General features: G+C 39.1%; 1 protein-coding gene across 1 annotated transcript in view; it reads right to left on the bottom strand.

The window, feature by feature from the left end:
• The window catches only part of MAOA (monoamine oxidase A), an 83,922-nt gene that overhangs the window by 54,879 nt on the left and 5,142 nt on the right, over positions 1-23,901 (bottom strand). The window contains exon 2 of the mRNA XM_019956047.2: positions 11,217-11,311. Coding sequence (XP_019811606.2) covers positions 11,217-11,311 — 95 coding nt within the window. The remainder of the gene's footprint in view (positions 1-11,216; positions 11,312-23,901) is intronic.

The following is a 23,901-nucleotide window of genomic DNA, read 5'->3' on the forward strand; positions in this document are numbered from 1 at the left end:
GGTCATGTATGGATGTGAGAGTTGGACTGTGAAGAAGGCTGAGTGCCGAAGAATTGATGCTTTTGAACTGTGGTGTTGGAGAAGACTCTTGAGAATCCTTGGACTGCAAGGAGATCCAACCAGTCCATTCTGAAGGAGATCAGCCTTGGGATTTCTTTGGAGGGAATGATGCTGAAGCTGAAACTCCAGTACTTTGGCCACCTCATGCAAAGAGTTGACTCATTGGAAAAGACTCTGATGCTGGTAGGGATTGGGGGCAGGAGGAGAAGGGGACGATGGAGGATGGGATGGCTGGATGGCATCACTGACTCGATGGACGTGAGTCTGAGTGAACTCCGGGAGTTGGTGATGGACAGGGAGGTCTGGCGTGCTGCAATTCATGGGGCTGCGAAGAGTCGGACACGACTGAGCGACTAAACTGAACTGAACTGAACTGAACTTTCTGATTTCCAGCAGATAAACTCTTCAGTCAGCCCAAACTGGTGGCCTCTTGATCCTATTTTATTTATTTATTTATTGGTTAAAGCAACATGAAATTTGCCTTCCCCAGTTGTTTTTGTTTTTAATATTTATTTGGCTGAGCTCTCTAGTTGTGGCCCATGGACTTAGTTGCCCTGCACCGTGTGGGATCTTAGTTCCCAAACCAGGGATGGAATCTGAGTCTCCTGCATTGGAAGGCAGATTCTTAACCACTGGACTGCCAGGAAAGTCCTCTGCCTGATTATTTTTTATTGTGTGCCACTCATTGAACATAAGAAATGCAGAAATAATCTGAATCCTGGAAGGATTATATCTTTCTCAGAGAGGATTTATGTCTGCTTCTACCCAGCACTTGGGGATGCTAACATTACTAGATAATTCTATTGCATTTTCTGTGCCTGAGATGATTTGAAAGCAGGTTGAAATGCAACATGACCTAGTCATTTTACTGTTCTCCTTTAGTGCTAGGATGCAGTCCAACCCAAAGCACAAGGAGTTTACAAACACCTCTTTCCATAAACACACACTTTGGTGGGCCCCGCTGAAGAAGCAGAGTTGAATGGTTCTATGAAGACCTACAAGATCTTTTAGAACTAACACCCAAAAAAGATGTCCTTTTCATTATAGGGGACTGGAATGCAAAAGTAGGAAGTCAAGAAACACCGGGGGTAACAGGCAAATTTGGCCTTGGAATACGGAATGAAGCAGGGCAAAGGCTAATAGAGTTTTGCCAAGAAAATGCACTGGTCATAGCAAACACCCTCTTCCAACAACACAAGAGAAGACTCTACACATGGACATCAGCAGATGGTCAACACTGAAATCAGATTGATTATATTCTTTGCAGCCAAAGATGGAGAAGCTCTATACAGTCAGCAAAAAACAAGACCAGGAGCTGAATGTGGCTCAGATCACGAACTCCTTATTTCCAAATTCAGACTTAAATTGAAGAAAGTAGGGAAAACCACTAGACCATTTAAGTATGACCTAAATCAAATCCCTTATGATTATACAGTGGAACTGAGAAATAGATTTAAGGGACTAGATCTGATGAGTGCCTGATGAGCTACGGATGAAGGTTCGTGACATTGTACAGGAGACAGGGATCAAGACCATTCCCATGGAAAAGAAATGCAAAAATGCAAAATGGCTGTCTGGGGAGGCCTTACAAATAGTTGTGAAAAGAAGATAAGTGAAATGCAAAGGAGAAAAGGAAAGATATAAGCATCTGAATGCAGAGTTCCAAAGAATAGCAAGAAGAGATAAGAAAGCCTTCCTCAGCGATCAATGCAAAGAAATAGAGGAAAACAACAGAATGGGAAAGACTAGAGATTTCTTCAAGAAAATTAGAGATACCAAGGGAACATTTCATGCAGATGGGCTCGATAAAGGACAGAAATGGTATGGACCTAGTAGAAGCAGAAGATATTAAGAAGAGATGGCAAGAATACACAGAAGAACTGTACAAAAAAGCTCTTCACAACCAAGATAATCACAATGGTGTGATTACTGACCTAGAGCCAGACATCCTGGAATGTGATGTCAAGTGGGCCTTAGAAAGCATCACTATGAACAAAGCTAGTGGAGGTGATGGAATTCCAGTTGAGCTATTTCAAATCCTGGAAGATGATGCTGTGAAAGTGCTACATTCAATATGCCAGCAAATTTGGAAAATCAGCAGTGGCCACAGGACTGAAAAAGGTCAGTTTTCATTCCAATCCCAAAGAAAGGCAGTGCCAAAGAATCCTCAAACTACCACACAACTGCACTCATCTCACACACCAGTAAAGTAATGCTCAAAATTCTCCAAGCCAGGCTTCAGCAATATGTGAACCGTGAACTTCTAGATGTTCAAGCTGGTTTTAGAAAAGGCAGAAGAACCAGAGATCAAATTGCCAACATCCTCTGGATCATCAAAAAAGCAAGAGAGTTCCAGAAAAACATCTATTTCTGCTTTATTGACTATGCCAAAGCCTTTGACTGTGTGGATCACAATAAACTGTGGAAAATTCTGAAAGAGATGGGAATACCAGACCACCTGACCTGCCTCTTAAGAAACCTGTATGCAGGTCAGGAAGCAACAGTTAGAACTGGACATGGACCAACAGACTGGTTCCAAATAGGAAAACGAGTGCGTCAAGGCTGTATATTGTCACCCTGTTTATTTAACTTATATGCAGAGTACATCATGAGAAATGCTGGGCTGGAAGAAGCACAAGCTGGAATCAAGATTGCCGGGAGAAATATCAATAGCCTCAGATATGCAGATGACATCACCCTTATGGCAGAAAGTGAAGAGGAACTAAAAAGCCTCTTGATGAAAGTGAAAGAGGAGAGTGAAAAAGTTGGCTTAAAGCTCAACATTCAGAAAATGAAGATCATGGCATCTGGTCCCCTCACTTCATGGGAAATAGATGGGGAAACAGTGGAAACTGTCAGACTTTATTTTTTGGAGCTCCAAAATCACTGCAGATGGTGATTGCAGCCATGAAATTAAAATTTCCTTCCTTACTCCTTGGAAGGAAAGTTATGACCAACCTAGATAGCATATTCAAAAGCAGAGACATTACTTTGCCAACAAAGGTTTGTCTAGTCAAGGCTATCGTTTTTCCAGTGGTCATGTATGGATGTGAGAGTTGGACTGTGAAGAAAGCTGAGCACCAAAGAATTGATGCTTTTGAACTGTGGTGTTGGAGAAGACTCTTGAGAGTCCCTTGGACTGCAAGGAGATCCAGTCAGTCCATTCTAAAGGAGATTGGTCCTGGGTGTTCTTTGGAAGGAATGATGCTAAAGCTGAAACTCCAATACTTTGGCCACCTCATGCGAAAAGTTGACTCACTGGAAAAGACTCTGATGCTGGGAGGGATTGGGAGCAGTAGGAGAAGGGGACGACAGAGGATGAGATGGCTGGATGGCATCACTGACTCGATGGACGTGAGTCTGGGTGAACTCCAGGAGTTGGTGATGGACAGGGAGGCCTGGCGTGCTGCGATTCATGGGGTCGTGAAGAGTCGGACACGACTGAGCAACTGAACTGAACTAAACTGAACTGAACTTGCCCTTCAGTTGCCCTAGCTTTGTTAACATTTTGAAAGTACTACTCAGTCTCTCACTTGGCTTTTATAGTAATCAGCAAACTCCCACCTCCCCACCCCCAAGGGAAAAGCAAGTCAATGTTTTCTGGATGTTGGTCTAGTGATTCTTCACTACCTTGTCAGCTCTCTGGTGCTTTGAAGATGTGTGTGTGTGTGTGTGTGTGTGTGTGTGTGGTGTCTACGTGTAATTTGTCTAGTATCCTTGTATGTAGTAGGAGGGCTGGGACAATTTACCTTATCTGCTATTTCCACAAAATTGAATGCCTAGAACCTTGCCTTCCTGGGGTAATATAATCTGATATTATCTTTCTATGGCTGGATATGCTTTGCTAACCTTTTGCTTAGAATTTTTATATCTGTGTTTATAAGTGATACTGAGATTGCCCCAGGAGTCTCCTCTATTCTCCAGCCCTTGTCTGTTTTCCAGCATTACAGTATTGCTAATTTCATAAGTTAGTGATTATACTTTCTTCTGTTCTTTAGAAGGGCTCATATATATACAGAATAATCTCTTCTTTGAACAGTAGGTAGGACATGCCTGTAGAGCTATCTAGGCTTAGTGTTTTCTTTGTGGGAAAAACTTAAACTACAGATTTAGTTTATTTTGAGGCTAAAGCATTACTCATATTTTCTATTTCTAATTTTTATAAATTATATTTTCTCATAATATATACATTTCATATGTGTCAAAAATATTGCTGTAAAATTCAGGACCTCCTCTTCTCATTTACTGTTTATTGCATCAGTGGTTATATCTTCATTTTCATCCCTTTTATTTTTTTAGAGATCTCTCCTTTTCCTTTTTCTTAAAAAATCTTAGCAAACATGTCAGCTTTTAATAAGACTTAAAAAAAATCAACCTTTCTATTACTGATCATTTTTATTGAGTATTTATTTTATATATCATTGATTTATGCTCCTTTTTTTGGATTTTTTACACTCAATTTTCTATTTCTTGAACACTTAGCTTATTCATATTGAGCCTTCTATCGTTTTCTGACAGAAAAATTTAGGCTATGAATCTTCTTCTCATATGGTTTTAACTATACAACTTTATTTTAGTATTTACATTACTGTGCAGTTTTAAGTGTTTGCAAATTTCCATTACAATTTCTTCTAAATCAATGTTTCTAAAAGTTTTGCTGTGTTTTAATTTCTATAACTGGAATTCTTTTCAGCTATCTTTCTGTCATAACTGTATTGTGGTAAAAAAATGGATTATATGGTATCAATCCTTGAGGTTTACTTTATGACCTAGCACATGGTTGATCTTCAAAGATTTTTCATTTCAGAATGAAAAGAACATATAGTCTTCCGTTAAGTAATATGTTTTATATATGTCCATTAGAAAAAGATTAATTGTGCTCAGCCTTTGTTTGCTTCATTTATTATTAAGTTAGAAAAGTATGTTAAAAATCCCCTAGTCTATTGGGCATTTATGTTTGATTACTATCAATTTTTGCTTTATATTTTGAGGCTACATTATTCAGGATATACAAGTTTAGAACTGTTTGGTCTTCCAGGTCTCTTATCATTATTGTACTGATAATTAATTCAATGAAACATTTTTTTGTTTAAACCTTATTTTGTCTGGTATTAATCTAGTTAAAACAGCTTAGATTAGTATTTGTATACTATCTCTTTTTCTATCTTTCAGTTAAAGTTTTCTTTATTCTGACATTTCCTCCTTTTAACTTGAGTTTAACCCATTTATATTTTATTTCTTTTAAAATGTCTTAATTTTACTTATTATGGCTTTCCATTTATCCCACTGTTAACAGTTTCCTGCCTGATTTCTTTCCTTCTTTGGGATTAAGGGTTTTCTTTTGAAGTTTTTTCTTCTACTTGTTTGGAGATTATACACTCAGGCCTACTCTTTTACACATTTCTTTTAGTGCCTAGCTTCCTTGTATGTTCTGTCACTTTTTTTTTTGGCTCTGTTACTTTTGACTATAAGTCGTTTGTTTTCTTTAGAACCTTTTCTGTTTAAGTTATTTGTCCTAGGTGGACAGGAATTGAGTCTGTTTCTGCCAGCATCCTTGATACCTTATATATTCTAAGGTTTTTTTCATGCCACATAGTGTGAATTTAGATGGAAGCCACGGATGAAGGCAAGGTTTATTTTTATCCCTTTTTGAATGCTAAGATTTATTTTGCTTTCATGTACAGAGTATAGCACAGGGGATTCCAATTTGGAGTGTTTTCGTACCTTTGACAGAGTGAGGATTTTATCTCCTGTTCCCTGCATGCCATACATCCATCCTGGTGGAACTGCAAAGTCTTCAGGGTTCAGTAGGCATTCAAGGTGAAAGTCAAATTTTGAGCTCACTGCATTCCTAAGCTTCATGTTTTTACTTTGCTTTGGGGATTCATTAGTTCATTCAATAACTATATCTTGAGTTCCTACAAGGTTCCACATATAGATCAAGACGCTTCTGTTGTATCAGTGAACAAAATGAAGATCTCTGCTCTCAAGGAGCTTTCATTTAGTAGGAAGAGACAGAAATTGAACAAGAACCATAATAAGTAAATATCTTAGAAGTAGATAACATTTAAAAAGAAAAAACTAGAGAATGACAAGACAGATTGAAACTACAGAGGAGAGAAGGAAAGATTTCAGGTTCAAATACAAGCAACACGTAGGCCTCCAAAAAAAGGTGATCTTTTCATAAAGACTTGAAGGAGGTGAGGGAGTTATCCATTTGGCTATTTGGGACAAGAACATTCCTGGCAGAAGAGCCAGTGTAAAGATTCTAAGGCAGAAACGTGTCTGATGTGTTCACAAAACACAGACTAATCTGTCTAGAAAAGAGTGAGCAAAGGAAAGAGAACTGGAGATGAGATTAGAGAAGTCAAGGGCAGGGAGGGCACGTCATGGAACACCTCACAATGCATTGAAAGAACATCAGCTTTTACCCTGAATGAAAAGGGGAGCCTTTGGAAGGTTTCAAGCAGAGAAGTGCCAAGATCTGACTTAGGTTTGAGAGCTCATTCTGGCTGTCACTCTAATAGTAGATTTTAGGGGGCAAGGGTAAAAGCTGAGAAAGTAGTTAAGAGGCTATTGCAGTAATCTTCCCTGGTGGCTCAAACGGTAAAGAATCCACCTGCAATGCAGGAGATGTGGGTTCAATCCCTGGGTCAGGAAGATCCCCTGGAGAAGGAAATGGCAACCCACTCCAGTATTCTTGCCTGGAGAATCCCAGGGACAGAGGAGCCTGGTGGGCTACAGTCCACGGGATCCCAAAGAATTGAACACGACTGAGCGACTAACACTTTCACTTTCCCTAGAGATGATTGTGGCTGCTACCAGGTGGTAGCCCTGGAAGTGGAGGGTAAGGTTGAATTCTGGATATATTTTGAAGGCAGAGCCAAAAAAATTTCCTGACAGAATGAATGTAGGGCCTATGGGGTTAAACATGATTCCAGGTGTTTGGGGGAGTGGCCATCCTCCCTTATGGGGAAGGCTGCAGGAATAGTGTTCTTGATGAGGAACACAAGAAATTCAGTTTGGATGTGTTAGGTCTGAGATGTATGTTTAACATCCAGGAGATCTGCAATTTTCTCACTTCAAGGTAGCACAATATATTTTATTCAGCATTTTACTTATTTTAAGAGGGACAGTCAGTCATTCTGCTATAACAGCAGAAATTAAGTATTCCTCTGACTTCTGTCCCTCGCATAACCTAATCTTCCCTTTTACTAACTACTGGTGTTGTGCTCCAAACCTCCTCCAGTCTCCAACATCCTTATTAAACTGTGAAGAACAAAACTGAAGTCAGAAGTCCAATAAATTTAACTAAGACAGCAAGAGAACTCTTGGGAGTTTCTAAACAGGATGTCTTTAGAATGCTGACACTATTTAAAGTAAATAATCCTACGTGAAGCAGTAAAAAGAATGAGACGTTACAGAATCTTTCTTTACAAAGTGAAAACACTGGAAAGGAGATGCCCCAGCTTCAGCAGGAAGACAGTAGAACTGTAACACCGTGTTCTGCTATGCTGCCCTTCAGTCTTTAGGATCTCAGCTTGGATCTCATTACTCTGGGAAAGATTGAAGGCAGGAGGAGAAGGGGATGACAGAGGATGAGATGGTTGGATGGCATCATTGACTCAATGGGGACATGAGTTTGAGCAAGCTCTGGGAGATGGTGAAGGACAGGGAAGCCTGGTGTGCTGCAGTCCATGGGGCTGCAAAGAGTCGGACATGACTGAGTGACTGAACAACAACTCAGCCTTTGAAGAGGCCACCAACACAGGACCATATTAGGAAAACCAATACACCATCCCTGTGGTCCTTTGAAGAGGCCACCAACACACAACCATATTAGGAAAACTAATACACCATCCCTGTGGTAGCCCTGCATGCATTTCAACTTCATTCATTTGGTCCTGAAGAATTATGGGGGAATCATGCTAGCACAAACTGGGAAGTTTTGAATGAATAGAAGATGTAGCTGAACCACTGCCAAGGGACAATATCAAATTTGATATTTCAGTAGTTAAAGATTCAGAGTAATTTTTATGGCATCTCCTCTCCACACTCTAATTGATTATGCTAGTAGAAGCAACTGTAACAACGTTCGGTTCAGTTTCTGATTAAATACCATTTCTGTCCCTGCTTTGTAAAGCCCTTTTTACCCCTTCTATTCATTTGAATTCATTTGAAATCTTATAGATGTCAAGTCCTAGTTTCTCAGCATTTCAGAGTTAATTTCTCACATTCTGAAAGGGAATTTTAATATCATACTCAATACACAATACTTCATGTATGCCACTGATATATATAAATGATGCAGCATGAAAAAGCAGCCTGGGGCAATAACATAGATGGGGCTAAGCATGTTGGAATTCTCATTTCCCTTGCACAAAGAAACTTTTTCTAGACTCAAAGGTATAGAAAACAAACTGGTATCTACTAGAGGGAAGAGAGAAGGGAGGCGGGGCAAGTTAGGGGCATAGGAATAAGAGATACAAAGTACTGTGTATAAAATAGATAAGGAACAAGGATATATTGTGGAGCACAAGGAATTATAGCCATTATCTTATATTAACTTTTAATGGAGCATAATCTGTAAAAATACCGAATCACTATGCTATAACCTAAAACAATATAATATTATAAATGAACAATGTGTGTGTTAACCGCTCAGTCATGTCTGACTCTTTGCAACCCCATGAACTATAGCCCGCCAGGCTCCTCTGTCCATGGAATTCTCCAGGCAAGAATCCTGGAGTGGGTAGCCATTCCTTTCTCCAGGGGATCTTCTTGACCCAGGGATTGACCCCAGGTCTCCCACATTGCAGGCGGATTCTTTACCATCTGAGCCACCAGGGAAACTATACTTCAATTAAAAAAACAAAACTAAATTCTGCCAAAAGAGAACTGAAAAATCCACAATATGACTGATGCTCCTATTTGATAACAAAAAGGTTTTAGAGATAAGCAAAGTAGGGCAAAGGGACAACTTAATACCTATCTCCAAAATGAAGGAATATTCTTCAGAAAATGACAGATGAATCATATCTATTAAGATGGTACAGGCAGAATATGCAATCCTTCTTTTGCACTACAACACACTACCTTCAATTAGAACCTGAAGTTGGAGGGAGCTTCAAGCCCATTTATATCCCACTGCCCAGATGAGAAAACTGAGGTGTAAAGTGCTAATAGTATTTACCAAAGACAGGGTGTCAGGCCAGTACAATGGTCAGAGTCCCAGTCTCCTCACTCCCAGACTAATAGCCTTCTCTGAGGAGGTACTCAAATGCTTCAAATGCAGTTTATGTAGATTCACATTAATTTAAAGCAAGCGAGCCTACAGCAAAGAGCAGCACTTCTGTAGGGGCCCCTAAGGATCTTGTCAGAATGCAGAGTCAGCAGGTCTAGGACAGGGCCTGATACTCTGCATGTCTATCAAGCTCCAGGTCCCAGGCAGGTGGCTCACAGTATACTTTGAGTAGCAAGGCTGTAGGATACTCTTAGAGCTGAGCAAAGTAAAAATAGGCCTATGATACATCCTTGTACATCTGAAAAGGCAGAAAGTGACGGACAGAAGGGGAGCTTGGCTTGGTGTGACTGAAAAGAGCCGGTACAATATCCTTGTTTAGATATTGGTTGACTATTTTATACCCATGTATGTTCCTTTTCCCATGCCTGCTTCTATTATGCAGCCTGGAAATGTTAAATACTTGTTTTCCCAGGCTCCCTGGCAGCTGAGGGTAGCTGTGTGCCCCAAATCTAACCAATGAGACTAAAGCAAATGTCTCACGGGGTCTTCTGGAAAAAGAAAGGCTTTGTTGCAGATAAGACTTGGGCCGGCTCTTCACGCCCTTTCCTGCCTTGAGTGAGGGCCTGATGCTGCAAGATGCTGAAGCCATCTGCTTACCACTAGGCAAGAAGCCAACAGGAAAAGAATGGCTGGGCAGAAAGACAAAGAGATCGTAAAGATTTGCTGGCAAAGCTGAACCCCTGCACCAGCCTGGACTACCTACCACCAGACTTCTTATGTAAAAGGACTGAATGTTTGGATTGCCTAAATCATTGTTATTATCACTGCATAAGCCATTCTATTATAAGTCTGATACATCTTCTAATCAGATGCTTCCTCTCCTTCCAGTCACTTCAACAGTCTGGTTTTGTCCCTATTGTCAATCCTCAGCCTTTAATGCTCAATTTGTGTGCTCTAGCAAAGGGGCTCATTAATGACCTTCTAAAAGCCAAATACAAGGGCCTCTTAACAGCTTTCATCCTGTGTCAAATGCCCCTGGCATTTGATTCTATTCATCATCCCATCCTCTTTACTGATTTTCATGGCACTGCCCCAATCTGGTCTTCCTCCTCTGCCTCCACTGCTCCTCTCTGGCTTCTCTGCCTCTGGCCCCATGCTCAAATCTGCATGTTCTCCAACTTCCATCTTTGTCTTTATTTCTTTCCCACCCTAGATCCTTCCCTGTATACTTTCATCAGATCTCACAGATCCAACAACCTGCAACCATTTCTTTAAATAGCTATAAACACCAGTTAGCTTGCATATTCCCCAAAATGGTGATGTAAGCCTAAGTATTAAAAGGCTGTGATGTAGCAAGAACTGGGATTCTGTCTCATGTCTCACTGACCCCACCTGAGCAAAGAGTGCCTCTGTCAGCAGAGCACCTCTTGGAGAACAAGGACTACGGATAAAGTTGCACAGAAACATGCTACATTTGCCTCTGCTTTCTGTGGTCACACTTCTTTTAAGTTGTGTGTCCTTGGATAAATAAACAAGGAATCTCTATTGTGTGTGTGTGTGTGAGTGTGTGGTGAAGCTTTAGTCACTTCAAGTCCAGCTAAACCTTACCTCACCTGAGATACTATATCCTCTATTTAGGTCTCTGGTATGGAAATGATGATGCTGTATTGAAATTATTTGTCCAGGTTTGTTTTCTTCACTAGAATCCAAGCTACTGAAGGTCAGAGGCTGACACTCTTTGGTGGGTGTTTGTTGAAAAGAACAGATGCTTAATAAAGTAGTCTAGGACTACGGTCAATCAATGGCTTAACTGCATACACTCATGAGATTTCCCCCAGCTCTGGGACTTCCAATGACCCCACTTCTAGTTTGTGTGAGATTTTGTATTTATGTAGGTATCAAAATCATTTACCCTCACTGTGTATGTTCTTCCTCCAACTCTCTCCCGGGCTTCTAAAACCAAAACATTAACTTCATGTTCGGCTAAGAGTTTGGCAGCAGATAATCCTGGAAGGGGGAAAAAAAAAAAAGTTGAAGAACATATTAACATCTAAATGTGAAACACTGAAGATTTAAGCAGGTCTACATATAATATAAATGCAAAACATCATATACAATTCATTGATTGTCCTATCTAATAAATTTTGTGATTCTATCTAATCACCTCACCGTGATTACTGAGGTAATCACAGAAATTTTATAATCTAGAATATATTATGTTATGTATCATAATTTAATTTTATTATCTATCATAAGGTTGCTTAAAATGTAATAATTAAAAAAAATATATATATATGGGTTTGGTGATAATCAAATCATATGCAAAAGAATCTGTTGAACCCCTCAATCAACCCTTATCATCCCCCTCTTCTAGAAATCCTGACTGTATAAACAGAAGTGTTTTCCTGGAAACTCGCCCTACCTCACACCAGCCCACAGTATCTCTGTACTTTACTCAATTTAAACCCCCCTATAATGACCTCTGATTATTTATATCTGGATTACATGCTAGCTAGATCTTGTTTTCCCAACTAGATTAAAAATTACCAAAGGCAGGAACCACGTTTCATACTTTATGTATTTGCTCAAAGCTGTGTACAGGCTTTCACTCATAAATAAAAACGTTCATAAAAAGTAGATTTTTAAATGCAGTATAGTAAGGGAATTCTCTGGTGGTCCAGTGGTTAGGACTCATTGGTTGCACTGCCGTGGCTCAGTTTCAATCCCTGGTTGGGGAACTAAGATTCCACAAGCCAAGTGGTAAGAAACCAAATCAAACAAAATGAAAGAAACAAAAAAAACCCCAGTATAGTTAATACCAGAAAAGTAGAGGCAAATGTTGTAGATTAACGTTATATCAAGGGTGCATGAACATGACTTATCACTGATGTTAATCTCGATCACTGAGGCTGAGGTAGTGTTTGGCCAGGTTTCTCCACTGTAAAGCTACTCTTTTCTCTCCCCTCCCATGCTATACTCTTTGGAAGGAAGTCTATGTAAAGTCTGCACTTAAGAAGTAGAGAGTTATGTCCTACTTCCTCGAGGGTGGAGTGCTTAGTTGCTCAGTCGTGTCCAACTCTTCGTGACCCCATGGACTGTAGCCCGTCAGGCTCTTCTGTCCATGGGGATTCTCCAGGCATGAATACTGGAGTGGGTTGCCATGCCCTTTTCTGAGGGCATAAATTATTTGAAATTCATCTGCACAGGACATTTGTCTCTTCTCCCCCAATTATTTATTTATTTAACCATTTACTTAAATCCTTATGGATTCATAGACAGTTGCTTTGTAGTTTCGGTTATAATCCAATATTATGTTACTTATTTTGTTGCTCAAATTGTTTCAGCTTTGACCACTTAGCATTTTGTGTGTATGCATGTATTTGAGGACTTCGTTACTTTCTAGTATCACAAGATGCACCAGGCTCATCTTTCTCTGCCCGGCCCTACAATCAGCTATTTCTCCAGTGAGCACTGGTTCCTTTTATTAGAGAACAGTTTTAGAAACCAAGATCTGGGCTCTAAGCATGCCCACTGCTACTAGAGAATCATGTTTCTAAGACCTCTCAGCTCACAGAGTAAGGAAAAAAGGGCGTGTATACACATTTTTAAATCTACCTTTTTTGTACTTCAATTTCTGTCTTATACCTACTTATCTTTATACTCCTCTATTACAAAAAAAACATGAAGCAGACTACATAGATAAACATACTTCAAGGAGAAAAAAATGTCAGAATATTAGGGTGAAAGAGAAATAAGAATGACACCAGAGATAAGATTAATAAAATGATACCTAAATATGTGTACAAGTAGTTAAGAAGAGGAACTGTTCTTAGTGATTTTAAAGCCCAGTAACTTGACAGTTCATTTCTAATGGTATATATCCTAAAAACAGAAAAGAATTGCAAACATTTTAATCAGTAATCATTTTGTGGGTTTAGAATTGTTATTTTGAGGCCATTATGTATGTAATGTGAAACAAAGCAAATGAGTAATCAGGTTGCTATCACTGTGATCCAGGATTTGGGGCCTAGGAATAAGGAAATTCAGATGTAAGAACAATGAGACTAAGTAGAACTCTGGGGCAGGAAATGTATAAGATGGGTCTGGAACATCAAATCATAACAGAGAGCAAGGAGGCTAACAGAGACCACTAGGATCGTGACAAAACGGCTCAGAAACCTCTCTATAAGAACTCCCACTGGCCAAAGATGGAACAGTTTGAGTATCAAATAAAAACAACTGCAGGGAGTTCCCTGGTGGCCTAGTGTTTAGGAATCTGGGCGTTCACTGCAATGCCCCAGGTTTAATCCCTTATTGGGTAACTGAGATCCTAGCAAGCTGTGCAGCATGGCCAAAACAATAACAACAACAACCCCCCAGCTGTAATGGCTTAAATTCACTCATAATAATAATAAATAAATAAAAACTCTCATTGGTCACCTTTGGAAAATACTAAGGAATCAATTTATTAAAAAAAAAAAAAGAATTTGGCATTCATCCTATCTTCTCATTTTGCACTGAACCTCAGAGTAACCAGGTAGCTAACAAAGAGAGATTTCACTGTATAAAAGTATGCTAGCTAATAAGTGAAGACAGAAATAATTAGAATATCAACATTTTGCAACCTTTAAGGAATTAATAGATATAGTGCAATGATTGTCAACAGATGCTAACAGGACGCACACAAGAGACAGATAACCAGATATTAGCAGTCTTTTAAAGGAAGTGCATACCACCATGTATGAAGTAATTAGGAAGAAAGGAAGGAAGGAAGGGAGGGGAGAAAGGGAAAGAGCAACCAAACTAAATTCTAAGGTGATCTAGCCTCTAGCTATGACACTTAGGGGCCAGAAGGACATGTTAAATAATATCACTGGGATGCAATCAACAAAATCTAGATTGTAGGAAATCATACAGGAGTACCTGGTTTCTTTCATTTTTTAAAAAACAACTTGCCTGCTCCTGCTCTCTCTCCCCCTTTATCCTTCACCAGCTTTTCCTATAATAAACTTCTAAACATGGCTAGTTCTGTTTTGATGTCTGCTCTCAGAGGACCCAGACTGACATGGTATTTTGCTGATACAGAGAATGGTATAAAATACACATACCCAGAATCAGGGATGAGTTCGCGTCTATAAGATCTAAAATGCAGGAAGGCTAAACCATAATGTCCAGCGCTGCTCTCTGCTAATGTTTGTATGCACCTTTGACTCCTTCAAGTACAATGTACTGTTGCATTACTGACATCCATCCAAGATTTAAGTATGCAACAAATATTTGGAATCTACTCACAAAAAAAGGCATCCCGTGACAGTTTAAATAAATGTGAGCCAATGTCTGCAAACTTTGGTACAATGTGTTTTCTGGGACAGAGCCAAAGGCCTCTTCTGCTGACCATCACAAGAAAAGAAAAAGGATGAAGGTGTGATGAAAAACATATTTATGCATAAATCTTTGTTATGTTTATTTCTGTAGGATTACATCCTAGAAGGGAGATTACTAGGACAAAAGATATGAACATTTTTTAGGCTCAAAGCACTGCTCTATATTGAAAAGCAGAGAAACTCAGATGCAAAAAGTTTAATTTCTTCCCAGTTCCCCTTAATCAATCTAACCATAAACCAATTAGATTGATTAAAAACACCCATGGGTTTGCTAGAATTACTTGATTAGCTCCTCTTCTAAGGGAGGAGGAACTTGCCCTCTGCATGCTTCCTAAGGAGAAGCAGAGGTGGCTCTGAATTCCAGCAGCTGTTGGGACCTGTAGCAATCATGCCCCCAGAGGCAGCCTGACAGTTGGTTTAGTGCTTCACATCCTACAGATCAATTTCAGGTGCCTTTCCTGTTGCCTTTCAGTCTTTCTTCAGAATAGATTTTATTACCCCCATATTCCCGATAAGGAAACCAAGTGCCTGATATGCCCACAACAAAGTCTCCTAAAAAGTGAAAATTTTTATTTCTTACACCCTAACTTATAAAGCTGGAGCCTCAATAAAGTAGAATCTAATGTGTAATTCTAAACAAGCTTGATGAGTGGGGTTCAGTGACAGTAGTAAATAAACACTACTCCAGAGGCTAAAGGAGGTAGGGGAAGCAGAGCTAGCTGAGCCAGGACAAATGAGCACACCAGTAACAAAGGTCATTTTGCACTTTGGCATTTAAGGATATAAACAAAATTAAAAAGCTTGGGGGTGAGGGGAAGGTTTCTACATTACAGGAAAATGATTGGCCCTATCTCAGCAAGGGCCAAAAAAGTTTGAGCTCTTAGTTTGAGAAATAAGTAACATGTTTAAAACGTTTCAAAGAGATTCCAGAAAAAATGGTTTTCAAAAGGTCTGTTAGGGAAATTAAAATGGAAGCAGTCTTGTTCAGGCTTCAGAAGTAGGGGAGCAGGCCTCTGACCAACTTCTGATCCTGCTTGGACTACATGTCTGCCTATAAACACACCAATTGTTATCAGCAAGTCAAGCGGCACTTTATAGATAAGAAAGAGAGTAGGTCTTAGAATTCCTTAGGCCCCTGGGGACCTAGCCAGGCCCCCAGGATTTAAGGAATCTTGTGACTCACAAGATGAAATAAACAGCATTGTAAAAGTTAAAAAAAATAGAGCTGCATTTTTGCATGCAAACTGATGAAAATACCAGTTTGTGGCCTAGGGTTATAAGCAGGACCCCCAAAGCTGCAATCTAAAGTCTCGCCAGTGGGATGGAGGCACCGGCTTGGACCCTTTTCCCAACTGGGACTCCAGATTGCTGTTACTTGGAGCTGCCCAGAGCTGTTCAAGTCTAGATGCAGGTTTCAGCCCAATTTGGTGATGTATACGCTGTTATTTCTCTATATTGTTTCTATACCTTTCCTTTAAATGACTATATATTGAAATTAAGTTAAATAAACTTCTATTAAAAATTGAAATTCTTTATTCATGTATAACAAGTGGTTTCTTTTGTTACGAATCCATCAAACCCAAAATGAAAGTAAAACTTTAGGTAAAACAAGGCCTTGGAATTTTAAAGGGAAAGATTTAAGTCATTTTAAAAAATACACTTTCTGTATTGGTGTATGAAAAAAGTCGCCAGTCCAGGTTCGATGCACGGTACTGGATGCTTGGGGCTGGTGCACTGGGACGACCCAGAGGGAGGGTAGGGGAGGGAGGAGGGAGGAGGGTTCAGGATGGGGAACGCGGGTATACCTGTGGCAGATTCATTTCAATATTTGGCAAAACTAATACAATATTGTAAAGTTTAAAAATAAAATTAAAAAAAAAAAAAAAAAAGAAACGAATCGCCAGTCTGGGTTCCATGTGGGATACAGGAAGCTTGGGGCTGGTGCACTGGGATGACCCAGAGGGATGGTATGGGGAGGGAGGTGGGAGGGGGGTTCAGGATGGGGAACACCTGTATACCCGTGATGGATGCATGTTGATGTATGGCAAAACCAATACAATATTGTAAAGTAAAAAATAATAATAATAATTAAAAAAATACACTTTCTAAGATGCTGAATAAATTGGGGGTGGGGAGTGAATGTTTCAGTTTGCATATTTACTGTGAAGAAGACTCTGATAAAGAACTTCCATGGTAATTTAAAACTAGAAAATACAGAATATGAAAATACAGTCAAGATGCCATTAGAAAATTTACTTTTGAATAATAACTAATTTTGAATAAATAGCTCAGTTAAGTCATAAATAAAGCACAGGCAAACACTTGTGGTCCAAAAGGGTTTTTTCTAATATATCAACTACTGTCTGTTGATTTGAATGGGGAAAAAAAACACTAAAATAATGTCTGCTTCAAGGTATAAGTGTTCAGTTATATTTCTGAATTCTTTTCTTGTCCTTATTCTGTGTAATTACTATGCATTCTACCCTCCCCTCATCACTACAAAATTCAATAATCACCTATGGGAAAAAATCATCTCTCAAATGTCAACTCCACAGATTAGTTTAAGGGCTTTTGACATATATTTCAAAATCAATAAATAGAAGTTGGGTTTTTTTTTTTTTGATAAATGGGATAAAATTGTTAGAAAAGAAAAGATTTTTAAGTCTGAAGGTAAGTTATCAAATACAATGTAGCTAATAAAAATAAATTTTAAAATCAAATTTTTTATTTTCATATTTGTTAGAGAAAATGTCATATTAAACCTATTTCATTTTGTTCCAGAGATACACAGGTTTGCCAAAGCTAAGAGTATTGTGCATGATAGCTCTTCCTGTCATTCATTTTCTTTTTTTTTTTTTTAATGTTTCAAGTTTAGGTGACATCATTACCAATTTCCTAAAAGACTGATTACTGGACCTCCCTGTCTTTTAATGGGCTTCCTGGTGGCTAAGTGGTACCCTGTGTTTTAAAAAGACTGAGGTAAGGGTTCCTAAGATTTATCTTTCCTCAAATAACACAACACACCTACAGCCAGGTCAACACACAGGATAGAAAAGCTGTTTCATATCACTTACTTTCCTATCGCTGCTGCTGCTGCGTCACTTCAGTTTGTCCAACTCTGTGTGACCCCAGAGACGGCAGCCCACCAGTCTCCCCCGTCCCTGGGATTCTCCAGGCAAGAACACTGGAGTGGGTTGCCATTTCCTTCTCCTCATTTTCTATAGTTTAATGGCCACATGAAATCTAGGGCAATAAAAGAAGCCAGCTTCCCACCCACCTCTCCTGGCACCCCTCCCAACCTTCAAGATAGGGAAAAGGGTTTTAATAGTGGTAGGCTAGTAAATGGTTAACAACCATCCCTGGCCTCAGGCCATGGAGAGGACACTTGATTTGCAACATTTGTATCTCCATGATATATATACACTCTCATCATGGCTGATTTGGAATCACCAGTGTGATTACAAGCTACCAGTGTGATATCACTGAACGTGAAACTGGGAAGACATATGTTTGATCAGGCTCAGTCCTTTCAAGACAGTAGAAGCTGGCTCCAACACATGCTGTTAGATCTATAGATTCCTGGACTCCTGTCAGAGATGGGAAGGAAAAACAAGTCTTGCAGAGAGGCAGTCTATTGAACTTGCAAGTGTATGAGATTCATTGATATCCTAGACTCTTAAGTGTCCTAGTGTCTAGCCTGTGAACCTCCCATGGGCATGTCTGAAGAGAGAGATCTAAGGGGGGCACTGGTCAAATATTTATGCACCTGCACCAAGAGCTCTTCCTCTCCCAAATCGTGGCAAACCAAGTTCATTAGGAGGGAAAGAGCCCCAAACTCCCAAATTTCCAGTGGTCTTCTGTCACAGTGGTAGGTTTTCTGTGACAGTGGTCTTCTGTGGAGAAACTAAATGCACAGAATTTGTTAAAGCCCTATTATGTATATAAGGATCTGATCAGTTTCAAAATGCAAAAATCCCACAAAAGAGAAAACGGCAGAAGGGAATCTTTAATCACTTTGCAATTAAGTATTTTAAATAAGGATGATGAGCTTAAAACAATACAATTTCTTTTCTGGTTTCTCTCTCTTCAACCATTTGGGTTTTAGAGAAACCAAAATAAAATAGGTTAATGGATTTATTAGAGAGGCTTAAAAAAAACTCAAGTCTGCTAAAAGCACACCTCATATGAGAGTTCAGGCAATTGTTAATCCTGGTTATTAGATCAGGAAAGCCTGGGTGAGATGATGTATGCAGCCAGCATCAGTGTTGCCATAGCAACCTCAAACCAACCTCCAGCTTCTTACAGCCACTGCCCATGGAAACCGTGCTTCCATAGATTCAGCAGTGCCTCTGATGTCCTGAAATGGCTCCTCCCCATAGAAATGGAATAGGAAATGATTTAAGCCACACAGCACACCTGGAGAAGGAATTAATATCAGCAACGGAGCCTTTGAGGAAATGGCCCTTTGCTTCCTGGGCTATAAATCTGTAACTGTGGAACCCAGCTTCATACCTGCCTTCTCTACCTCCTCAGCAAGGGCCCTTTCTTTTACCTTACTTCTTCAAGTACATTCACATTAGGAAAAGATGAAATTTTTCCATTTGACTTGTGCTACCCTTTCCAGTTCAATTATTGATTTTCCTTCTACAACAAATGATTAGAATAAACCTTGAAATGTAGCATATTCCTCATGAAAAATGTCCAGTGACCCCACTTTCAGTATGGACAAGTGATCATCTCTCACAATCTGTTACCCTGCTGTATTTTTTTTCTTATCACACATCACCACCTGGTACTCTCTATACATCTGCTGCTTCCCACCACTGCAGTCATAGCCACTCTTGTCCAAACCATTGTGGCCCTTTGCCCTTGTCCAAGGAAACATAACCTCCTGCCCAGAGATCTGCCTCTTGACTAGTGTCTAATATGTGTTATACACCTTTGCATCCCTGGAATGGAGCCTGCTGTGTTGCAGGTGCTCAAACGCTTGTTGCAATGAACAGAGGAACTACATACCAAGAAAACAAAACCGTGCTCACCTGTATGAGGGCAACAGGCAAGTTTCCAAAGCTACTTAGATTATATTTATCTCAAGCAACTAAGAGATACTGACAAGGATAGAGTGCCTGGTCATTTAAACCTTTATGCCCAGGTAAGTTAAAAGATTCTTAATACTACTAGTACATTTTCTACATACATACACATGATAAAACCATTCTTGTTATCTATCTACCTACCTATCTATCTATATCTACCTGCATTTTGTGCTTCCTTTCAGAGAAATAATTATCTGCTTTTGAAAATGCCAAATCTTCTAATCCCTTTGATAAGCTAAAAAAGACAGAACTGTCTCAAATGATAAACAGATAAAAACTAGCAATTAACTTTAATTTGCCCTCAATTCGACAGACTGGTTGTCTAGACAGTCCTAATTTATTTGATTATTGTTCAGCATTCATCTTCACTTTAGATAAATGGATCTCACCCAACTTAGGGAATGCAATTACCCTTTAATTCATTATTTGCCCCATTCTTTCACTGAAACTGAAAATACACTCAGGGGCACCCCATAGTGCTGTACTCAGATTCTGCATACTAGGATGCACTGTGGTTAGGCAGCAATTTCCAAAATGTTTTACAGAATACTAGTCTTCAAGATGCTCTGGGGTAAAGTATCAATGGTCATGGAAGTTGGGACATAGGCTGTTTATCCTTCTGGGAAATGTATGGTGCATGCTAGCATACTAAAGGCTCTGATAAGTCCTGCATTGAAGAGACTCATTTAACTTAGCATTTCTCCACCTTTTGCCTAAAAAAAAAAAAATCACATCTAAAAAAATACACTTTGGGAAATCTTGGTTTCATTTCTTAAAATATTCGCAAATATTTAGTAATAAACTCACCTAAGCAGGGTCCCAAGTGAACAATGCCTAGAGCACAAGCTAAGGGTTGAAGCAAAGCTTTAGTGTAGCTATTGTTTATGTTCTGCTGGCTCTCCTAGTTCTTCCTGTTTATTTATTAAAGTGGGATTTTTCTTCAACTTTGACGTTCATCACCACCTATGAATGTGTATAGTGTACATCACATATTAAATATTTTATTAATTTTCTATTATTCAGTGAAGTGTTCTCTGACCAATGAATTCTTATATAATGGCACTTTTGGATTCTTGGATCAAATACTACAAGGAAAAAAGTACAATCAAACATCAGTTCATACTGAAGTTCTAGAAGCAATGTTTCCAAAGAAAGAAAAAAGCTAAAACCATAAATTTCGTTCAAAGCACATATTGAGCATTCAATCAATATTTACTGAATAAATAAATAAATAAATGAGTGAAGAATACATGCAGGACATGCAAGAAAAAGGTTTTTAACTTAGGCCACAGCTAACAATTAATTTAATCTGAAAAAAAAGTCACCTGAAAGGTCATTCTTGTTACATTTCAGAATTCATCCAAGATCCACAGCACTTCTGTCAAGCATTATTTCCACCATGAAACACTTCCCTGCCTGTCATTTCCTTCTCCTTTTTGTGTCACCACTGAACTAGCCTCAAACATCAAGGGCACTTCAGGATCATAGTTGTAATCCCTGCTACATAGAGGGGTCCTAAGCCTCACATGGTCACTGGATAGATAAATGGACTAACATAACTTAACTCTTCCATTTGGGTCTGAATTTTGTCAGATGTCTTCAATGACCAATGACCTTATTTGTTATTACAAATGCATATTAAATTGAAATGTATATTTAACACTGATGGCTTCAATTCAATACATAAAATCTGTAAATACCAATATTAGTATTTAAAAATCACATTGACCACCACAGCCTTCCATTTTCTTCACCAATGTTCTCTCCCCAAGTTCTTTCTTTTCAAAATAGGCAGGTTCACTGTTCTATTTGGATGAACCACAAGCTGGAATCAAGATTGCCAGGAGAAATGGCAATAACCTCAGATATGCAGATGACACCACCCTTATGGCAGAAAGTGAAGAAGATCTAAAGAGCCTCTTAATGAAAGTGAAAGAGGAGAGTGAAAAAGTTGGCTTAAACCTCAACATTCAGAAAAGTAAGATCATGGCATTCAGTCCCATCACTTCATGGCAAATAGATGGAGAAACAATGGAAACAGTGACAGACTTTATTTTCTTGGGCTCCAAAATCTCTGAAGATGGTGACTGCAGCCATGAAATTAAAAGATGCTTGCTCTTTGGGAGAAAAGCTATGACCAACCTAGGCAGCATATTAAAAAGCAGAGACATTACTTTGCCAACAAAGGTCTGTATAGTCAAAGCTATGGTTTTTCCAGTGTTATGTATGGATGTGAGAATTGGACCATAAAGAAAGCTGTGTGCCGAAGAATTGATGCTTTTGAACTGTGGCGTTGGAGAAGACTCTTGAGAGTCCCTTGGACTGCAAGGAAATCAAACCAGCTAATCCTAAGAAAATCAGTCCTGAATATTCATTGGAAGGACTGATGCTGAAGCTGAAACTCCAATACTCTGGCCACCTGATGCAAAGAACTGACTCATTGGAAAAGACCCTAATGCTGGGAAAGACTGAAGGCAAGAGAAAAAGCGGGTATTAGAGGATAAGATGGTTGGATGGCATCACTGACTCCATGGACATGAGTTTGGGCAAGCTCTGGGAGTTGGTGATGGACAGTGTGAATGAGTATCTGGAAGAAAGACCCAAATACTGATTTAAGTTAGAGTAGGATATCAATATGAAGGATGATGAAAACCATTTCCAAAATACAACATGGAAGGAAAAAAAAAAAAAGCTTTGAAGAAGGGGTCCAAAAGAGAAAGCTGAAGACAGACCCTTGAACCAACTATATTGAAAAAGATACTGGAAGATAGATCATGCATAACTTAATCCAACCTTTAATTTTACAGATGACAGAACTGTGATTCAAAGATGTTAAGCTGCCTTAATTCATAAGGCTAGATGACAAGAGAACAAAAAACAGATCATCCAAAGGAAAACACAAATTGCTGGTAAAACTGCAAAACATTTTTCAAATAAAAGGATAAAGCAGTCCTAGTAATCAACTTGTCTCAAACACTTACAGCATTTAAAATGTAACTTGACTTCTTTTGATTCATTTTATGCAGTTCTAAACACTTGAATTTAAAATGAAAAGTAACTGATATTATGAAATCCATCTATCTCATACATGCAAGGAATTCCCTGGTGGCTCAGACGGTAAAGAGTCTGCCTGCAATGCAGGATAACCAGGTTCGACCCCCGGGTCAGGAAGATCCTCTGGAGAAGGAGATGGCAACCTACTCTAGTACCTCGCCTAGAAAATTCCATGGATGGAGGAGCCTGGCAGGCTATAGTCCATGGGGTCACAGAGTCAGACACAACTAAAGCAACTTCACTTCACTTCATACATGCAAGTGTCGTTTTCAAACCAGTGCCAATTGGATGTCTATACTCTTGCAAACCCCTGTTTGTGATATGAAACTGCAATATTATCTCAGTTTTGGGGAGTATACCTGCATTTAAATACTGGCCAGATTTATCATATATAAAATATGTGTATGTCACACCTGCACAAAGGCTGCATGACCCGATATTTGCCAATAACAGACTTCCACATTTCCTTTTCTCAACTACTGGTCTCTGTGATCCAATTATACTATAGTTATACTATACTTCTATAATTATATTATATTTAGATCTATTGTTTTATGTTTGTTTGGGTTTTTTGCTTGTTTGTTTTTCCCTTTTGGCAATGCCACAGCATGTGGGATCTTAGTTCCCCAACCAGGGATCAAACCCATGCCCCCTGCAGTGGAAGCGCAGTCTTAACCACTAAACCACCAGGGAAGTCCTTAGATCTATTGCTAAATAGCCAAGAATTATGTATAGATTCATATAAATTAGTATTGGACAAATGCTAAAACTGCCTATTAAATGTCAGATAAACCCCAAAGCTCATTCAACCATGAAGACCTCAAAAAATCAGAATCAAATAAATTTAATTCTTGTATTCTTTGTTGACCATCAAAAGTTAATAAAGTCAAAGAATTCTAGCTTAGAGAAAAAAAAAAATAGGGGCCAAGAAGTGGTCCTGAGAGGCAGAAAATGAATGCTTAAGTTGCAATAAACCACAGAGTATCTAAATAACCAAGGCACGGAAACTTAGTGACATATCTTTTACTGTAAGCTTTTCTTAATCACTACAAAACCATACAGT

The sequence above is a fragment of the Bos indicus genome, chromosome X (assembly GCF_029378745.1).
Source record: "Bos indicus isolate NIAB-ARS_2022 breed Sahiwal x Tharparkar chromosome X, NIAB-ARS_B.indTharparkar_mat_pri_1.0, whole genome shotgun sequence".
NCBI classification, from domain to species: domain Eukaryota; kingdom Metazoa; phylum Chordata; class Mammalia; order Artiodactyla; family Bovidae; genus Bos; species Bos indicus.